General features: G+C 40.9%; 1 protein-coding gene across 1 annotated transcript in view; it reads right to left on the minus strand.

Annotated features, from left to right (window-relative positions):
* SCLT1 (sodium channel and clathrin linker 1) overlaps positions 1 to 20,623 on the minus strand; it is a 555,483-nt gene that overhangs the window by 91,965 nt on the left and 442,895 nt on the right. The window contains 1 exon segment of the mRNA XM_053703662.1: positions 19,850 to 20,042. Within this exon segment, the coding sequence (XP_053559637.1) occupies positions 19,850 to 20,042 (193 nt within the window).

The following is a 20,623-nucleotide window of genomic DNA, read 5'->3' on the forward strand; positions in this document are numbered from 1 at the left end:
GGAAATCATTAACACATTTGCTACTGACAAGAAAATTATTCCTTTGTGTTTGGGTAAACACAGAGATAAATATTACCTAAAGGGACACTAAAGTCAAAATTAAACGTTCACGATTCACATAGAACATACAATTTTCTTAGTTCTTTTGGTATCCTTTGTTGAAAAGCATACTTAGGTAAGCTTAGGCACAGCAATGAACTACTGGGAGCTAGCTGCTAACTGGTACCTGCACTTGTCATTGGTTCAGCTTATGTGTTCAGCTAGCTCCCAGTAGTGCATTGCTGCTCCAACAATGTATACCAAGATAATGGAGCAAATTTGATAATAAAAGTAAATTGAAAAATGTTATTTTCTCTCTGAACCATGAAAGCAAACATTTGAGTTTCAAGTCCCTTTAATAAGAATTTATTTCAAAAAAATTAAATGGGATTCACATTTATGTTAATCTCCAAAAAAGATATTGTCAGTGGGTGCATCCCTTCTTGCTAATAATTCATTTGACAATACGTGGAAAAAATACCAATGCACCAAAATTATTACGGAGGACTTAAATAGCCAAAACAAATTCTCCCTAGTTTACTTAAAAAACAACAACAAATAACAGGTTACTATCAATATTAAAGGGAAGAGATCTGGATTTCCAATTAGGCACGTGCCTACAGGCGCCCTCCATAGACGGGCACTATGCTCCTGCCTGTGACTTAGCAATATATATAATGTGTTAGTTGAATGAATCCCTAGAAATCTTCTGCCAGCACTGCACCAAAGGACTGTAAATCATATGTGCAATGATAAGTCACCCAAAAGCATTCATCTCTGCACAACTGCTAGAGTGATGATAATGATAGCAGTAAAGTCATCAACTTCACATCTGCACATACGCAATGAAAATGCAGCTATGCCATCTACCACAGGTGAGAAGAGAGCTTGCAGTAGTAAATACTGCACTGAAAACCTGATAAGAGAGCTTGCAGTATGAAATACAGCTGCTGAAAACCTGATAAGAGAGCTTGCAGTAGCAAATACTGCTGCTGAAAACCTGAGAAGAGAGCTTGCAGTAGCAAACACAGCTGCTAAAAACCTGAGAAGAGCTCTTGCAGTAGCAAATGCAGCTGCTGAAAACCTGAGAACTTGCAGTAGCAAATACAGCTGCTGAAAACCTGAGAAGAGAGCTTGCAGTAGCAAATGCAGCTGCTGAAAACCTGAGAAGAGAGCTTGCAGTGGCAAATATAGCTGCTGAAAACCCGAGAAGAGAGCTTGCAGTAGCAAATATAGCTGCTGAAAACCTGAGAAGAGAGCTTTCAGTAGCAAATGCAGCTGCTGAAAACCCGATAAGAGAACTTGCAGTAGCAAATATAGCTGCTAAAAACCTGAGAAGAGAGCTTGCAGTAGCAAATGCAGCTGCTGAAAACCTGAGAAGAGAGCTTGCAGTAGCAAATATAGCTGCTGAAAACCTGAGAAGAGAGCTTGCAGTAGCAAATATAGCTGCTGAAAACCTGAGAAGAGAGCTTTCAGTAGCAAATGCAGCTGCTGAAAACCCGATAAGAGAACTTGCAGTAGCAAATATAGCTGCTAAAAACCTGAGAAGAGAGCTTGCAGTAGCAAATATAGCTGCTGAAAACCTGAGAAGAGAGCTTGCAGTAGCAAATATAGTTGCTGAAAACCTGAGAAGAGAGCTTGCATTAGCAACTATAGCTGCTGAAAACTTGAGAAGAGAGCTTGAAGTTGGAAATATTCAGTAGCTGCTGAATCCCGAGAAGAAGAAACTTGAGAAGAGAACTTGCAGTAGCAAATATAGCTGCTGAAAACCTGAGAAGAGAGCTTGCAGTAGCATATATAGCTGATAAAAACCTGAGAAGAGAGCTTGCAGTAGCAAATATAGCTGCTGAAAACCTGAGGAGAGCTTGCAGTAGCAAATATAGCTGCTGAAAACCAGAGAAGAGAACTTGCAGTAGCAAATACAGCTGCTGAAAACCAGAGAAGAGAGCTTGCAGTAGCAAATATAGCTGCTGAATCGAGCTTGCAGTAGCAAATACAGCTGCTGAAAACCTGAGAAGAAGACTTGCATTAGCAAATACAGCTGCTGAAAACCTGAGAAAAAAACTTGCAAATACCTTATGATAAATCTTCATAGACACAGGTTTACAGACCTGTATAAAAGTCTCAATAACAAAGTCTTAAAAACCCCTATGTTTCAGAAATAGCAGTTCAATTACCATGCCATCAAGTTGAGAGACTTTAGATCTGGATGAAAGAAAGGACCTTGAGACAGAAGGTCTGGCTGAAGAGGAAGAGGCCAAGGAGGACAACTGGACATCTGTACTAGATCTGCATACCAAACCCTGCGTGCCCACACTGGGAAAATCAGGATTACAAAGTATTTCTCCTGCTGTATCTTGGAAGAGACCACTCCCCTGGATGAAGAGACTGATGAGTCAGAAAGTCTGCTTCCCAATTGATCACTCCTGGAATATGAGTTGCAGAAATCAGGCAACAGTTTGTTCCTGCCAAGGAAAGAATTTGAGACAGTTTTTTCTTAGCCAGTGAGTTCACCCTGATGAGTGACATAAGCTACTGCTGTAACATTGTCCGACTGGAGTTCTAAAATATTGATTGGAAGCCTTGCCTCTTGTGGGCTCCAAAACTTTTGTGCTGTCAGAGACCCCCAAACTGCTCTCCATCCTAAAAGACTTGCATGTGTGGTGATTACAGACCAGGTAGGCCGGGCAAAAGAAGCCCCCTGAATAATTAACTGAGGATTCAGCCACAAAGCCAGAGACTAACTTGTACTGGAATCTAAAGATATCTGAGAATAATCACTGTACCATTGGCACAGCATACGAAGATGAAGAGGCCTCATGAGAAACCGAACAAAGGGAATTGCATTTGAGGCTGCAATCATGAGACCCAAAACTTCCAGACACCGAGCCACTGAAGGGAAAGAGAGACTGAAGGTTCAGACAAGCTGACACCAATTTCATTCTTCTCTGATTTGTAAGAGAAACACTCATGGACACTGAATCTATCTGGAAACCAAGGAAATAAATCCTTGTCTGAGGAAACAAGAAACTTGACCATGATTTTGAAGAAACAACACCAGTTGTTTGATATGAGAAAAGACTGAGCTTGAACTAAGATATCGTCCAGGTAAGGTAACACTGCAATACCATGAGTTCTGATTAGAGACAAAAGGGCACCCAGAATCTTGGTAAATATCCTTGTGGTTTTAGCTAGACCAAATGTAAGAGCAGCAAACTGATAATGTCTTTCCAGAAAAGCAAACCTCAGAAACTGATGATGTTCTGGGTGAATAGGAACATGAAGATAAGCATCCTTTAAATCTATTGTGGACATAGACTAACTTTACTGAACAAAAGGTAGAATAGTTCTAAAACATGGAATCCTTACAAACTTGTTTACAACTTTAGATCTAAAACTTGGAACAATGAAAAGATTTTAATAAAATCCCATCCCCTGTTCCAGTAAAGGAACTGGCACAATCACTCCAATTTCTTCCAGATCTGAGAAAGATTGAAGAAAAGCCTGAGCTTTTACAGGATTCTTTGGAACATTGGATGGACAAACCTTCCTCTTTGATGCCTTGATCTAAAAACCTATTGTATAACCCTGAAAAACAATATTCTGAACCCAGGGATCTGGGACAGAATGAAACCAAGCTTCTTGAAAAATCTTTAATCTGCCCCCTACCAGAATATCTGGAACAGGGGCCGCACCTTCACGCAGAATTGGAAACTGGGGTAGATTTCTTACCCTGCTTAGACTTATTTCAATTCATAGTGGGTCTCCATACTGCACTGAAATTACCTTATTTCTGAGAGAAATCAGATTTCTGTTCCTTGTTTTGAAAAAAGGAGGATTACATTTTCCTTTGGACTTTTTGTCCTGAGGAAGAAAAGCACCCTTTACCACCAGTAACAGTTGAAATGATGGAATCTAAATCAGATCCAAAAAGTTAATTTCCTTGAAAAGAAAGAGACAAGTCTAGATTTAGAAATCATGTCAGTATTCCAGGATTTAAGCCACATGGCACTTCTGAAAAGAATAGACAGAGACATGCTTTTAACATTGATTTTCATAATATCAAATATAGCATCAACAATAACAAAATTTGCTTGTTTGAGCAAATTCAATAAATTAGAGGTAGGAGTATCAGAAGAATACTGCTGAGCAAGGCTATCTAACCAATAGGAAGCCGCTGCAGATACATCAACAATAGATATATCAGGTCTAAGAATATAACCAGAATGTAAAAAGGACCTTCTTAGAAAATATTCAAATTTTCTATCAAGAGGGTCTTTGAAAGAGGTACTGTTTTTTTTTTTAAGATTAGGAATTTCTGGACACTTTTAAAAGCTGAATGCCCTTTTAAGGGCAATGCCCATACAAATGCCCCTTTAGGGGCAATGGGTAGTTTAGGATTTTTTAGTGTTAGTTTTTTTAAATTCAGGGGTTTGGTGGGTGGGGGGTTTTACTGTCAGAGGGGGGATTTATAATTTCTTTTAAGGAAAAGAGCAGTTTAACTTAGGACAATGCAATACAAAATGCCATTTTAAGGGCTATTGGTAATTTAGCATTAGATTAGGGGGTGTTTTTATTTTTGGGGGGATTTTTTTATTTTCAAAGGGATTAGGTTTCATTTTTTTATTTTTGATAATTTGGTTTATTATTTTGTGTAATGTTAGACTTTTATTTTTATCTTAGATTAATTAAATTTTTTGATTTTTAAGTAATGTTAGCTTTTTTATTTAAATTGTAACTTAGTATTTTTTAATTTAGGTAATTGGGGTTAATTTAGGGGGTGTTAGTTTAGAGGTCTTAGTAATTTAGTTATTTGTGTTGTGGGGGTTTGGCGGATTAGGGGTTAATAGATTTATTGGGATTATTTTGTTGTGTTGGTTTGGTGGATTTGGGGTTATTAGTTTTATTAGGTTTGTTGCAATGTGAGTTAATGGCAGATTAGGGGTTAATATACTTCATTAGGTTTCTGACAGTACTTATGATGGGGGTGACCATTGTAGGGTGGGGGAGGGAAGAGAGCTGTTTGAGAGGGATTAGGAAGGGATCAGGGGGTGGGATGTGTCAGGTGGGAGGGTAATTATACAGGGAGTGCAGAATTATTAGGCAAGTTGTATTTTTGAGGATTAATTTTATTATTGAACAACAACCATGTTCTCAATGAACCCAAAAAACTCATTAATATCAAAGCTGAATAGTTTTGGAAGTAGTTTTTAGTTTGTTTTTAGTTTTAGCTATTTTAGGGGGATATCTGTGTGTGCAGGTGACTATTACTGTGCATAATTATTAGGCAACTTAACAAAAAACAAATATATACCCATTTATTTTTACCAGTGAAACCAATATAACATCTCAACATTCACAAATATACATTTCTGACATTCAAAAACAAAACAAAAAGAAATCAGTGACCAATATAGCCACCTTTCTTTGCAAGGACACTCAAAAGCCTGCCATCCATGGATTCTGTCAGTGTTTTGATCTGTTCACCATCAACATTGCGTGCAGCAGCAACCACAGCCTCCCAGACACTGTTCAGAGAGGTGTACTGTTTTCCCTCCTTGTAAATCTCAGATTTGATGATGGACCACAGGTTCTCAATGGGGTTCAGATCAGGTGAACAAGGAGGCCATGTCATTAGATTTTCTTCTTTTATACCCTTTCTTGCCAGCCACGCTGTGGAGTACTTGGACGCGTGTGATGGAGCATTGTCCTGCATGAAAATCATGTTTTTCTTGAAGGATGCAGACTTCTTCCTGTACCACTGCTTGAAGAAGGTGTCTTCCAGAAACTGGCAGTAGGACTGGGAGTTGAGCTTGACTCCATCCTCAACCCTGAAAAGGCCCCACAAGCTCATCTTTGATGATACCAGCCCAAACCAGTACTCCACCTCCACCTTGCTGGCATCTGAGTCGGACTGGAGCTCTCTGCCCTTTACCAATCCAGCCACGGGCCCATCCATCTGGCTCATCAAGACTCACTCTCATTTCATCAGTCCATAAAACCTTAGAAAAATCAGTCTTGAGATATTTCTTGGCCCAGTCTTGACGTTTCAGCTTGTGTGTCTTGTTCAGTGGTGGTCGTCTTTCAGCCTTTCTTACCTTGGCCATGTCTCTGAGTATTGCACACCTTGTGCTTTTGGGCACTCCAGTGATGTTGCAGCTCTGAAATATGGCCAAACTGGTGGCAAGTGGCATCTTGGCAGCTGCACGCTTGACTTTTCTCAGTTCATGGGCAGTTATTTTGCGCCTTGGTTTTTCCACACGCTTCTTGCGACCCTGTTGACTATTTTGAATGAAACGCTTGATTGTTCGATGATCACACTTCAGAAGCTTTGCAATTTTAAGAGTGCTGCATCCCTCTGCAAGATATCTCACTATTTTTGACTTTTCTGAGCCTGTTAAGTCCTTCTTTTGACCCATTTTTCCAAAGGAAAGGAAGTTGCCTAATAATTATGCACACCTGATATAGGGTGTTGATGTCATTAGACCACACCCCTTCTCATTACAGAGATGCACATCACCTAATATGCTTAATTGGTAGTAGGCTTTCGAGCCTATACAGCTTGGAGTAAGACAACATGCATAAAGAGGATGATGTGGTCAAAATACTAATTTGCCTAATAATTCTGCACTCCCTGTACACTAAAGCTAAAATTAACCCTACAAGCTACCTAATTAACCCCTTCACTGCTGGTCATAATACAAGTGTGCTGCTCAGCGGCATTTAGCGGCCTTCTAATTACCAAAACGCAATGCCAAAGCCATATATGTCTGCTATTTCTGAACAAAGGGGATCCCAGAGAAGCATTTACAACCATTTGTGCCATGATTGCACAAGCTGTTTGCAAATAATTTCAGTGAGAAACCTAAAATTGTGAAAAAGTAAATAATTTTTTTATTTGATGGCATTTGGCGGTGAAATGGTGGTATGAAATATACCAAAATGGGCCTAGATCAATACTTTGGGTTGTCTACTAAAAAAATATATAGTTTTGATAGGTATATATATATAAAAGGCTCTATTTCTGTTTAAATGTAGTGATGGCAAAAATTCTAAAAATGCTCTGGTCTTTTGGGAAAGTTTTTGTATGAAATGCCCGGTCCTTAAGGGGTTAAAGAGACAGTACCCATTTTTTAGAAAAATGCAAAAATAAAGTCCTAAGGGTGCTAGATAAGAACTATCCTGTGCCTCATTCCCCCAAATTCCCATATTAAACACATAGGCAAAGCTCCTCAGGTCTAAGGCTGTGACCCCCAGCTATGTAGTACCTGTAAGGAGAGTACTATTGAATAGCTCCTGGGCTGTGTAGTGCCAGAGTTACTTACCTGGACTGAAGCACCCCTCCACTGTGTCTTACCAGCAGGCTGAAGCCTTTCTCCCTCACAGGTTGCTGTTCCAGTAGAGAGCCCATCCAGAGCAAGTATATATACTGAGGAGGATACTGCGGATATACCTGTAACCTCTCAGGGGGAGGCTAAGGGATGGGGTTAACGAGATGTTTAAGGGCAGTTATGGCTGTTAGCTTACCCAATAAGGCAATTGTTTTCAAATCTGTCCTGGCCTAACAGGCCACATTTTGAGGATATCTGAACTAGTGCACAGGTGCAATAATCAGCTGGATAGTAAACATGGTTATTTTACCTGTTCTAATCCAAAGTAATCCTGAAAACCTGGCCTGTTTGGGAGGACAGAGGACAGGTTTGAAAAGCAATGCAATAGTGTAATGGAAAACACATAACAGAAGTAATCCTTACCCCTGTTTGACTCCAAAGTCTTCTTATATCTTCTTGGAGTAAGGTTGCTACTGTGTCCCAAGTCAGGTCTGAGCCCACAAATCAAATGAAATAATAATAAACCCTTTAGAGTAGAGCACCTCTGAAATCTTAAACCTCTCTCTTGGGGGGCCAAGAACTAAACTAGAGAGGGAGACAAAGTGGGAGGGACTAAAGCTATGTGAGCATTCTTGACCTCCTCCTGATAGGCTTGGAATATATCCCACATGTTATGAAGCTATGGACTCTCATCAGCTAAGAAGGAAAAGTGCCAGTGCCTATAACATAGCTAAAGAGTGTCTAAATGTTAACAAATAATACCAATACACAGCAGACAGCCAAGCCAGTACTGAAACATATCAGTGGAGGTTATGAAATTGGAGTACATTGTAGACCCATAGAGGGAGGCAAATAACAAGTCCCTGTGACCAATTATGAATTCTCCCTCTGACAAGCACTGTACTCTGAGGGGAAACCAGGCCTCAATATAGACTAAAAAACAAAATTTATGCTTACCTGATAAATTTATTTCTCTTGTGGTGTATCCAGTCCACGGGTTCATCCATTACTTGTGGGATATTCTCCTTCCCAACAGGAAGTTGCAAGAGGACACCCACAGCAGAGCTGTCCATATAGCTCCTCCCCTAACTGCCACCCCCAGTCATTCGACCGAAGACAAGCAAGAAAAAAGGAGAAACTATAGGGTGCAGTGGTGACTGTAGTTTAAAAATAGCAGTCTCATAAGCTAAGCGGATTAAGCTTCTTAGCCAAAAAGAAAGAGAAGTTGTCAAAGCCTTTTGGCCTCTCCTCTGTCCAGAGTAGACAACAAACAAAGCAGATGTTTGTCAAAAATCCTTCGTAGTTTGTAAATAAAACTTTAAAGCATGAACCACATCAATATTGTGTAATAGACGTTCCTTCTTTGAAGAAGGATTAGGACATAATGAAGGAACAACAATCTCCTGATTGATATTCTTATTAGATACCACCTTAGGAAGAAACCCAGGTTTGGTACGTAAAACTACCTTATCTGCATGGAAAATCAGATAAGGAGAATCACACTGTAAAGCAGAAAACTCCAAAACTCTTCGAGCCAAGGAGATAGCTACTAAAAACAGAACTTTCCAAGATAAAAGTTTAATATCTATGGAATGCAAAGGTTCAAGCGGAACCCCTTGAAGAACTTTAAGAACTAAATTTAAACTCCATGGTGGAGCGACAGGTTTAAACACAGGCTTGATTCTGACCAAAGCCTGACAAAATGCCTGAAGGTCTGGAACCTCAGCCAGACGTTTGTGCAAAAGAATAGACAGAGCAGAAATCTGTCCCTTTAAGGAACTAGCTGACAATCCATTCTCCAATCCTTCTTGGAGAAAGGATTATATCCTAGGAATCCTGACCTTACTCCATGAGTAACCCTTGGATTCACACCAATGAAGATATTTACACCATATCTTATGATAGATTTTCCTGGTGACAGGCTTTCGAGCCTGAATTAAGGTATCAATGACCGAATCGGAAAAACCACGCTTTGATAAAATCAAGCGTTCAATCTCCAAGCAGTCAGACACAGAGAAATTAGATTTGGATGTTTGAAGGGAGCTTGAAGTAGAAGGTCCTGCCTCAGCGGCAGAGTCCATGGTGGAAAGGATGACATGTCCACCAGATCTGCATACAAAGTCCTGCGTGGCCACGCAGGAGCTATCAAAATCACCAAAGCTCTCTCCTGCTTGATCTTGGCAATCAGACGAGGGAGCAGAGGAAATGGTGGAAACACATAAGCCAGGCTGAAGGACCAGGGCGCTGCTAGAGCAACTATCAGTGCTGCCTGGGGATCCCTTGACCTGGACCCGTAACAAGGAAGCTTGGCATTCTGATGAGACGCCATGAAATCCAGTTCTGGTTTGCCCAATAGTTGAATCAGCTGGGCAAATACCTCCGGATGGAGCTCCCACTCCCCCGGATGAAAAGTCCGCCGACTTAGAAAATCCGCCTCCCAGTTCTCTACTCCTGGGATATGGATAGCTGAGAGATGGCAAGAGTGAACCTTTGCCCATAGAATTATCTTTGAAACCTCCAACATTGCCAGGGGGCTCCTTGTTCCCCCCCTGATGGTTGATATAGGCTACAGTCGTAATGTTTTCTGACTGAAATCTGATGAACCTGACCGCAGCTAGCTGAGGCCAAGCCTGAAGAGCATTGAATATCGCTCTTAGTTCCAGAATGTTTATCGGAAGGAAGGCTTCCTCCTGAGTCCATGAACCCTGAGCCTTCAGGGAGTTCCAGACTGCGCCCCAGCCCAGAAGGCTGGCATCTGTCATCACTATAATCCATTCTGGCCTGCGGAAACTCATTCCCCTGGACAGATGGACCCGAGATAGCCACCAGAGAAGAGAATCCCTGGTCTCTTGATCCAGATTTATCCGAGGAGACAAATCTGTGTAGTCCCCATTCCACTGATTGAGCATGCAAAGTTGCAGTGGTCTGAGATGTAGGCGGGCAAATGGAACTATGTCCATTGCCGCAACCATTAGGCCGATTACTTCCATACACTGAGCCACTGACGGCCGAGAAGTGGAATGAAGAGCACGGCAGGAAGTTAGAAGTTTTGACAACCTGGCCTCTGTCAGAAAATTTTTCATTTCTACTGAATCTATCAGAGTTCCTAGGAAGGAAACTCTTGTGAGAGGGGAGAGAGAACTCTTTTCTTTGTTCACCTTCCACCCGTGAGACCTCAGGAATGCCAGAACAACGTCTGTATCAGAATGTCGTCTAGGTAAGGAGCCACCGCTATGCCTTGTGGCCTTAGAACCGCCAGTAGGGACCCTAGAACCTTCGTAAAGATTCTTGGTGCCGTGGCTAACCCGAAGGGAAGAGCCACAAACTGGTAATGCCTGTCTAGGAAGGCGAACCTGAGGAACTGGTGATGATCTCTGTGTATCAGAATGTGGAGATAAGCATCCTTTAAGTCCACGGTAGTCATATATTGACCCTCCTGGATCATAGGTAGGATGGTTCGAATAGTCTCCATCTTGAAGGATGGGACCCTGAGAAATTTGTTTAGGATCTTGAGATCCAAGATTGGTCTGAAAGTTCCCTCTTTTTTGGGAACTATAAACAGAATTGAATAGAAGCCCTGCCCCTGTTCCTCCCTTGGAACTGGGTGGATCACTTCCATAACCAGTAGGTCTTGAACGCAACGTGAGAATGCCTCTCTCTTTATCTGGTTTGCAGATAATTGTGAGAGATGAAATCTCTCCTGGGAAACAATCTCCAGAGCCCAGGGATCCTGGACGTCTCTTGCCCAAGCCTGGGCAAAGAGAGAAAGTCTGCCCCCAACTAGATCCGGTCCCGGATCGGGGGCTACTCCTTCATGCTGTCTTAGAGGCAGCAGCAGGTTTTTTGGCCTGCTTCCCCTTGTTCCAAGCCTGGTTAGGTCTCCAGACTGGTTTGGACTGGGCACAATTTCCCTCTTGTTTTGCATTAGAGGAAGTTGAAGCTGCGCCACTCTTGAAGTTTCGAAAGGAACGAAAATTGGTCTGTTTGGTCCTTAATTTGTTGGACCTATCATGAGGAAGGGCGTGACCTTTTCCTCCAGTAATATCAGAAATGATCTCCTTCAGTCCAGGACCGAATAGGGTCTGCCCTTTGAAGGGGATGTTGAGAAGCTTAGAGTTTGAAGTAACGTCAGCTGACCAGGATTTAAGCCATAGCGCCCTAAGCGCCTGAATGGCAAAACCTGAATTCTTAGCCGTTAGCTTGAAAAACGGCGTCAGAAATAAAGGAGTTAGCTAACTTAAGAGCTTTAATCCTGTCTAGAATATCTTCCAACGGGGTCTCTACCTGTAAAGCCTCCTAAAGAGACTCGAACCAGAAAGCTGCTGCAGCAGTGACTGGGGCAATGCATGCAAGAGGCTGGAGAATAAAACCTTGTTGTATAAAGCTTTTCTTAAGGAAACCCTCTAATTTTTTATCCATTGGATCTAGGAAAGCACAACTGTCCTCGACGGGGATAGTTGTACGCTTAGCTAGGGTAGAGACTGCTCCCTCCACCTTAGGGACCGTCTGCCACGAGTCCCGTGTTGCGGCATCTATGGGAAACATCTTTTTAAAAGCAGGAGGGGGAGAGAACGGTACACCTGGTCTATCCCATTCCTTAGTAATAATTTCTGAAAACCTCTTAGGGACTGGAAAAATGTCAGTGTAAACAGGTACTGCAAAGTATTTGTCAATTTTTTTTTTTTTTATTTAAATAAGTTTTTATTGATGAAAATGGTACAAAACCACAAAACAAAACAGTTACACTCGACATAATAGGCAATAGGTTACATTCTAACGTTCAAAGGAAAAATGGCATTCAAAGAAAATCATTTTACTCAGCTCAATGGTCAAGCCCATAGGATAGTCATACATCAGTTGTGTATTTGGACGTTACAAGTGTTATGTACTGGTTTGTCATAGGGAAGATTTAGCTTCTTTTTTAATATTTTGGGTATCATATGGCCATTTACGCCATACACATTGAACCTGGCAGTTAAGGGGGGTAAAATGGAAAACTTGCATAGTGTGTGTGCTTGAGAGCAAAACAGATAGGGATAGACACCCACCTCTCTTAGGAGGGGGGAGAAGGGTGTTGGAGGGGGAGTAGGGGCGTCAGAAGAGGGAGGAGGGGGGGAGGGGGAGAGCAATGAGGGGCACCTCAGGCGTGACATAGTGAGGCGCCTCCTCCAGGAAGGCAAATAAGATAGTCACTGGAGGGTCGCTAGAATTGAAGAGAAAGGGAACATCATGTAGTCGGCTTTAGATAGGTCTCCCAGGGTACCCAGACTAGAGAAAAGATATCTGACTGTTTCCTGGTCCGGAAGACATAGTATTCCATTGTCTTTACGTATTGCAGGTAGTCAACAACTGCCTGCCATCTTGGGGGCTGTTGTTTCTTCCAATTCCTGGCGATTAACATCTTGACTGATGTCAATAGATAGATTAACAAATATCTCTTGGGCTTTGGCAGTTTTTTAACTCCCAGATGTAAGAGAGCTAGGCCCGGATTGTCTGGGGTCGGGAGTTCCAAGGCCTTGCAGACCTCACAGGTTTTCAACCAAAGTGTTCGGAGCCTGCTACATGACCACCACACATGGAGCGGGGTGCCCATCTCTCCACACTCCCTCCAACATAATGGTGAATGCTCAGGGCACAGAGTCCGAAGTTTGGTCGGCACTAAGTGCCATCTGGTTATGATCTTGAAGTAGAGTTCATACATGGTAGCACAATGAAGTGCGGATTTAGTCAGCTGTATCGCTTTAGTCCAGTCAAGCGCCGTAAAAGTGGGTCTCAATTCTGCTTCCCAGGAGGCCATATGCCTAGTTTTCATCAGAGTGGGAGGTCCCAAAAGGGATCGGTAGTGGGCCGTGAGAGGCTTGCACAGTTGAAGGTTTGCCTTCCATCTCATCTCCCAGATAGTTGGAGTCCTGATTTTTTCAACCAGGAATCCCCATGACTTCATCAAAGATCTTAGCCTCATAAAGTCGAATTTTAGGGTGCCAGGAATGTCAAATTTAGTGATCATGTCTTGAGGCAAGAAGAGATTCTCATTCAGGTAGAAATCACTCAGAGAGGTGATCTCCAGGGCCTTCTAGGGGGCGAGCCGAATGTTTAGGAGCCCCTGTAGGAGTGACACGACAGGATGTATAGGCGAAGGGTGCGGGGCTATCAACTGGTGGTGTCTGAGGCGGAACCAAACCACTTGACAGTCTTTGATGAGATGGTTGGAGATCGGTATCTGCGCGGCCAAGTGAGGTGGAACCCACAGCAGGTCTGAGAGGTCGACATGAGCGGGGAGTGAAGCTTGTTCCAGCTCCCTCCATCTGGTAGGGGGCAGGGCAGTTCCCCACGCCGAGACGTGTGAGATCATCGCCGCTTGATGATATAATTTAACATTGGGTAGCCCCAGCCCACCCCTGTCTACAGGAACCTGAAGCGTGGCCGCGGCCACCCTCTGCCGTTTATTGTCCCAAACATAGGCATTGAATGCGGTTTGGAAGCCACGTAGAATCTTTTCCGGGACTGAGATGGGGATACACCGCATAAGGTAGGTTAATTTAGGAAGGATCATCATCTTCAGAGCAGCAATTCTGCCCATCCAGGAGATTTCCTCATATTTTTTAGATTTCAGTCTCACCTCAGTTTCCCGTAGGAGAACAGAGTAGTTCACTTGCAACACCTTATTTTTGTCGTGTGTCAGCAAGACACCAAGATGTCTGATCCCATCCGTTGACCACCTGAACGAATAGAGTCGCTTAAGGTGTCTCTGTTCTGATTGCTCAATGTGAATCATGTAGGCCTCTGTTTTGGTCACATTGACCTTATAGTTCAAAATGTTACTAAAAGCGTCAATAATCTCAAAAAGGTAGGGAAGTGACTCCACCGGGTTGGTGAGGAAGAGAGGGAGATCGTCGGCAAAAAGTGCCAATTTCTGGAGTGTGTCATGTATCTGAAGGCCTTGGACCTCAGGGCTTCCTCTAATGGCCTCCGCGAGAGGCTCCATAACCAACGCGAAGAGGAGCGGAGACAGGGGGCACCCCTGTCTGGTTCCATTTCTGATCTCAATTTTAGGAGAACAGAAACCCATACCTTTAATCACAGCCGTCGGGGAAGCGTATAGGGTGGCAATAGCTGTACAAAACGTCTCAGGGATCCCAAAGCGTTCTAAAGTGCAAAACATATAATCCCACCCCACCCTGTCAAACGCTTTTTCTGCGTCCATAGACAGGGTGAGGAGAGGTAGCCCCATGTCCGCTGATTCCATAAATATGTTCAGTAAGTATTTGTCAATTTTACACAATTTCTCTGGGACTACAATGGGGTCACAGTCATCCAGAGTCTCTAAAACCTCCCTGAGCAACAAGCGGAGATGATCAAGCTTAAATTTAAACGTTGTCATTTCAGAGTCAGACTGAAGTAACGCCTTCCCTGAATCAGAAATGTCACCCACAGATAGAAGCTCTCCTGCTTTGGCTTCTGCATATTGTGAGGGTATATCGGACATAGCTACTAAAGCGTCAGAAAGCTCTGTATTTGTTCTAGCCCCAGAGCTGTCTCGCTTTCCTTGTAACCCTGGCAGTTTGGACAATACCTCTGTGAGGGTATTAGTCATAACCGCCGCCATGTCTTGTAAGGTGAACGCATTGGACGCGCCATATGTACTTGACGTCACTTGAGCAGGAGATATAGGTTCTGACACATGGGGAGAGCTAGGTGGTTTAACCTCCCTTTTGTCAGTCTGAGAAACCTCTGGTGATAAATCTTTAAATGCCATAATATGGTCTTTATAACTTATAGAAATATCAGTACATTTGGTACACATTCTAAGAGGGGGTTCCACGATGGCTTCTAAATAGGGTTGCACCGATACCATTTTTTTAAGACCGAGTACAAGTACCGATACTTGTTTTCAAATACTCGCCGATACCAATTACCGATACTTTTTTTTTATGTCATGTGACAGTTTACCAAGCACAATACAGACTAATTATTTAAGATTTCTTCTTTATAATTATGAAGGACTGTAGCTCAAAAGACATTATGAAATAGTAAAACAGGTTTTATGTGTCACAAAGTTCACAGAACATGTTTAGAAATAAAAATATTACAATAAAATATATTAACAACAACAATAAATAACAAATATAAAATTGCAACCAACTAAAAGTGCCATACAGTAAAAAATAGAACAGAATATTGTTTAATCATGGTGAACAACACTATGGGCTAGATTACATTTGACTGGTAAGCTTTACCAATGCTCTCATTACATGTCCTACTCCATTAAAGGCTATGGAGTTGGAAATATGAAAAGAGCATTGGTAAAGCTTACCAATCAAATGTAATCTAAATCTAGTCCTATAATTGCAGTATGAGTGTTCATTGGGATTAATTTAAGTTTTCCTATGAGTACTCTTCCTGCAATTATATAAGCTAAGATGTTCCTCAGAGTACAGTATGTTTTGAACATAATTGTGCAAGATGAGAACTAGCAGTATAAAAGGCAATTTAGCAATTAGAATCATTTTTCAAAAGTTAGTGGCAAGTTCTTTTTAAGGAACAGAACAGAAGCATCTCTGCATGTTCAGCTATAAGTCTGTTTTTGCTATCAGTAAGGAGGTTCAACTTTCCACACTACTGCATGGGGCAGAAAGATATTTTTGGGCCATTTTAGCCAGAGCTGGAAATCTCAGTTTATTAACTGCCCAGTACTTCAGGGGTTTGTCTGAACGCAGTACAGTGATCTCTCCTACAATAATACAAATAACAGCAATTTGTATTGGCAGAACAGTAGTAAACATTTTTTTTGTTTAGTCTCCACTCTAGCTTTAAATGAAATGGGAACATGCAGTTTGAAAAAAACACCACAAGATAGCATGTGGGTAGTAAGTGGAGGTATCGGTTTAAGTATCGGTGCATTTACACGAGTACAAGTACTCATGCAAGTACTTGGTATCGGTGCAACCCTACTTCTAAACATAATGAACAAGGAGTTTCCTCTATGTCAGACATGTTTAACAGACTAGTAATGAGACCAGCAAGCTTGGAAAACACTTTAATAAATGTGAAACAGCAATTAAACAAAAACGGTACTGTGCCTTTAAGAGAAAAAAACTACCACATAAACTGCAAAACAGTGTTAAAAAGTAGTAAACTCTACGAAATTTTTACAGTGTGTATAAGGGACTAAAGCAGCATTGCACCCACTTGCAAATGGATGATTAACCCCTTAGGCCCCAAACCGGATTTGACAAACGTTAAAACCGTTATTAAACAGTCAAACACACTGCCACAGCTCTGCTGTGGCTCCTACCTGCCCTTAAACACGATTTTTGCAGGAAAAAAACCCCTCTATAGTGGTCCTAGATGCCAGAGGACTACTTTAGGGAAGCTGGTTGTCTCAGTCTGAATATCAACTGCGCATTTAGAGCGCAAAAATAGGCCCGTCCCACCATGCACTCGATGTCAGAGGGCCTTAAAAAAGTACTCCTAGGAGTAATCTGACTAGCCATGTGGAAAACTAGGCCCCAAATAAAGATTTATCACCCTCAGAGAAAAAACGTTTTTTCTATAAACCATGCAAACGTTTTGACACTAAGTAATATGAGTATTAACATGAATATTACCCCTTTTTTGTAAGCATGATCACAGTCGTTGTTAAATCACTGCACCAGGCTTACCTTAAATATACAAGGCTCTGTCAGCATTTTCTAGACCTTATCATCTCTCTAGAAATAAATATACTGAACATACCTCAAAGCAGGTAATCTGCAAACCGTCCCCCCAACTGAAGTTTTCTTTCCATACTCTTCAGTTATGTGTGAGAACAGCAATGGACCTTAGTTACAAACCGCTAAGATCATCAACCTCCAGGCCGATTCTTCTTCCAATTTCTGCCTGAGAGTAAAACAGTACAACGCCGGTACCGTTTAAAAATAACAAACTCTTGATTGAAGGTAAAAACTACACTAAGTCACCACATCTCTCTTACACTTCCTATCTTGTCGAGAGTTGCAAGAGAATGACTGGGGGTGGCAGTTAGGGGAGGAGCTATATAGACAGCTCTGCTGTGGGTGTCCTCTTGCAACTTCCTGTTGGGAAGGAGAATATCCCACAAGTAATGGATGAACCCGTGGACTGGATACTCCTTTACAAGAGAAAAACCTCTCTCGGAAGAATCAAATGTACATCTTCATTCTTCAACCACGTCAAGTGGAGGCAAAGTAAAGACTGAGGTATGTGTGGAGGGTTGGGATGGGTTTTATAGGGCTCTTAGAGTTTGGGAACCTTTGCCACCTTCTAGTGGTAGAGAATAGTAATTCTCAGTAATGGATCGTGGACTCTCAACACCTTTATGAAAGAAAAAAAGTTCACATTTTATCAGTTTTTCTTTTGTTCTTTTGGCATCCTTTGTTGAATCTTAGTTAGGCTCTGCAGCGTGCACAAGTCTGAAGCACTATGTGGCAGTTGTTTCAACAATGCTATACACTTCTGAGCATTAGAGGGCAGAAGTATTTTTTCAATATATATATAATTGCATTAACACAAAACTGAAGTGGAAAAATGTTTAAAATTGTACATCCAAAAAAAAAATGTTTGAATTTCATGTCTCTTTAAACTTTGTTTTATAATATTTTTAATTTATATTGTTTCCTTTAATTTAGAGAACACTTGTACAGCTTTTTTATATACATATATTTCTCTATTTAGTTAGAATATGAGACAACTATTTCTCACAAAGCTATAGTAAACAGAGGCAGGTGCACAGTTCTATCAGTATTTGCAAAGATGAGCCAAAAGCTGGAAACAAAGCTAGCATTCACACAAAAAATGGAGAACAAATATTAGTTATTACATCCAGATTATAATTAATAATAATTGCTCTTTGTAATTTCTTAGTAACTGCTGGCTTTGTTCATTTTCAATAACTCTCCAGCTTTTGCCATCTGTCTGTTTGGGTGATTCTTAAGCGTCTCATTTTCTATCTTTATTGTAATTTACAGAAAGTGCTTAACATACTAATTACTATACAGAAAAAAATATAACTTTGAATGGCTTACTCAGCTATGATAGTCATATAACCATGTTCTGCTGTGCCAAGTCCTTTAGCTTTTAGGAAAGAATGCCACGGTACTTGTAATTGTATGAAGACCATGTAATACACATATAGTTCTGCTTACTTGTTCATTTTAAACTATGCATTGATAATACTCGTCCCTTTTCTGCCTAAAGAAAAGACCTGGGTGATCAAGAAAGCTTGGAACTAAATTTGTGTTCACCTAAGAAGAGCACTGAGGACACCATCTGTAAAATATTTTTCAGTGCCCTGAAAAAATTATAATAAAAAAAAAAACAAAAAACATATTTTCTCTAAATCCCATTTATGCTGAGCAAGTTCATTGACTAGCTGAAAGGACACAATGCTAAGTCAACCCTATTTTTTGTTCTAACATCTTTATTTCATTTTGTTCCATGAGTATCCAATAGCTTTAAAGTAAATCTATACTAAAGGAACAATTTATGAGCATTTAAGAACATTACAGACTAAATTTAATGTGTTTTTAATACTACTATAATTAAAGTTAAAAAGTTCCTTTCCCTATCCCAGGGATTTGCTAAAATACTTTAACAAAAACAAAAAAATGGTTGATTTGTCTCTCACCCAAGGGCATGACATAAAGGGCAACTAAAGTAAAAATTATGGTTTCATGATTCAGATAAAGCATACAATTTAAAAAAACTTTCCAATATAATTCCATTATTAATGTGCACATTCTTTTTATATGCACACTTTCTCAGGCTCCAGCTCCTATTGGGCAAGTGCAAAAGTGTTCAGTATTTACATATATATGCATTTTGTGATTGGTTGTTGGCTGTCACATGATACATAGGGAGGGAAAACTGGATTCACTTTGAATTTGAAATGAGCATTAGAATAATTTTTGGCAAATTTCAAAGTAAGTGCTATTACATTGTCTTTTCATTGTGAAATTATCAATTATTCAAATCTATTTAGTTGTTCTTTACAGGGGTCTCAATCGACACTGAGCCTGCACCTCTTAGGGGCCCATCTGTCCCTGCAGTCAGTATTTTGCTAGAGGCGGCCTGCATGATTTCTGGCCCATTGTGTGTGTCCCTGCAAGACAGGGCTTACAGTGTCAGGAAGGTGTATCTATTTACCTTCGCAAATATTGTGGCACAGTTTCCAAGATGGCCTTCACAGTCTGGTTGCATGAAAAACCTGCCACCATATTTGTACCGGATGGCTGAATAAGTGCATATTTTCAGGTGCAGACTAACCAAGAGGAACTATTGGCTCAAAATCACACTAAGCAGTTCCTCGTTATCCTATTTGACTCCTGGATCAGCTCCTATTGACTGCACATGGCTACAAAGGGTGCTTACATCCTTGTTCTCATCTTTTTTTCAGTCTCTAAATACCAACATTCTGCTCAAATCTTTGTTAAAAATTAATTTGTAGTCAAAAATATAAAAACCTGAAATTTGACTTTTTGTTGCACATCCAAAGCAGACTTTCTCCATTCCTCTACATCTTTCCGTAGCTGTTCATTCTCTTGCTGAAGTTTTAACCTCTCTTCACTCACAGAAACAAAACATTCTCTTTCAGATTCCAAAGTGTTGTTTAGTGTCTGTATAGCTTCTTGATGTCGTGACAACTCTTCCTCAGATCTGCAAAAAATAGAAATATAATTCTATGTTAAATCACGATTTCAAATGCTTACCTGATAAATTGATTTATTTTATGGTGGCGAGAGTCCACGATCAATTATTCCTGGCAATTACACTCCTGACCACTAAAAGGAGGAAGATTCCCAAAATGCCAAGAGCCCTTAAAACCCCTACCACCTTACTGGAAACTAGTCTGACGTATAGCCAAGGCAGAAAAAGAAGAAGGTAGGTAAATAAATAAGAGCAAGAGAAACAGGAAGAGGGGGAAAAAAGAGGTGCATACTTAAACTGTTGCCAGAAAGAAATTAATTTATCAGGTAAGCATAAATTATATTTTCTTTCATAAAGGTTGTGAAAGACCACAATCTCTTACTCCTGGGAAACTAATACCCAAGCTGTCCACAAATGATAAGTGTGGGACAAAATATAGATCAGATATTTATGTTTTTTTTTTTAATATTTAATGCCCAGAAAATGGTAGAATTTAGTAAAGGTAAGTAAATAAGACCTTGCAGCTGCCTTGCCAATTTGATCAACAGAAGAATCATTCTTAAAGGGACAGTCTACTCCAGAATTTTTAT

This window comes from Bombina bombina, chromosome 2 (genome assembly GCF_027579735.1).
Source record: "Bombina bombina isolate aBomBom1 chromosome 2, aBomBom1.pri, whole genome shotgun sequence".
Taxonomy (NCBI): domain Eukaryota; kingdom Metazoa; phylum Chordata; class Amphibia; order Anura; family Bombinatoridae; genus Bombina; species Bombina bombina.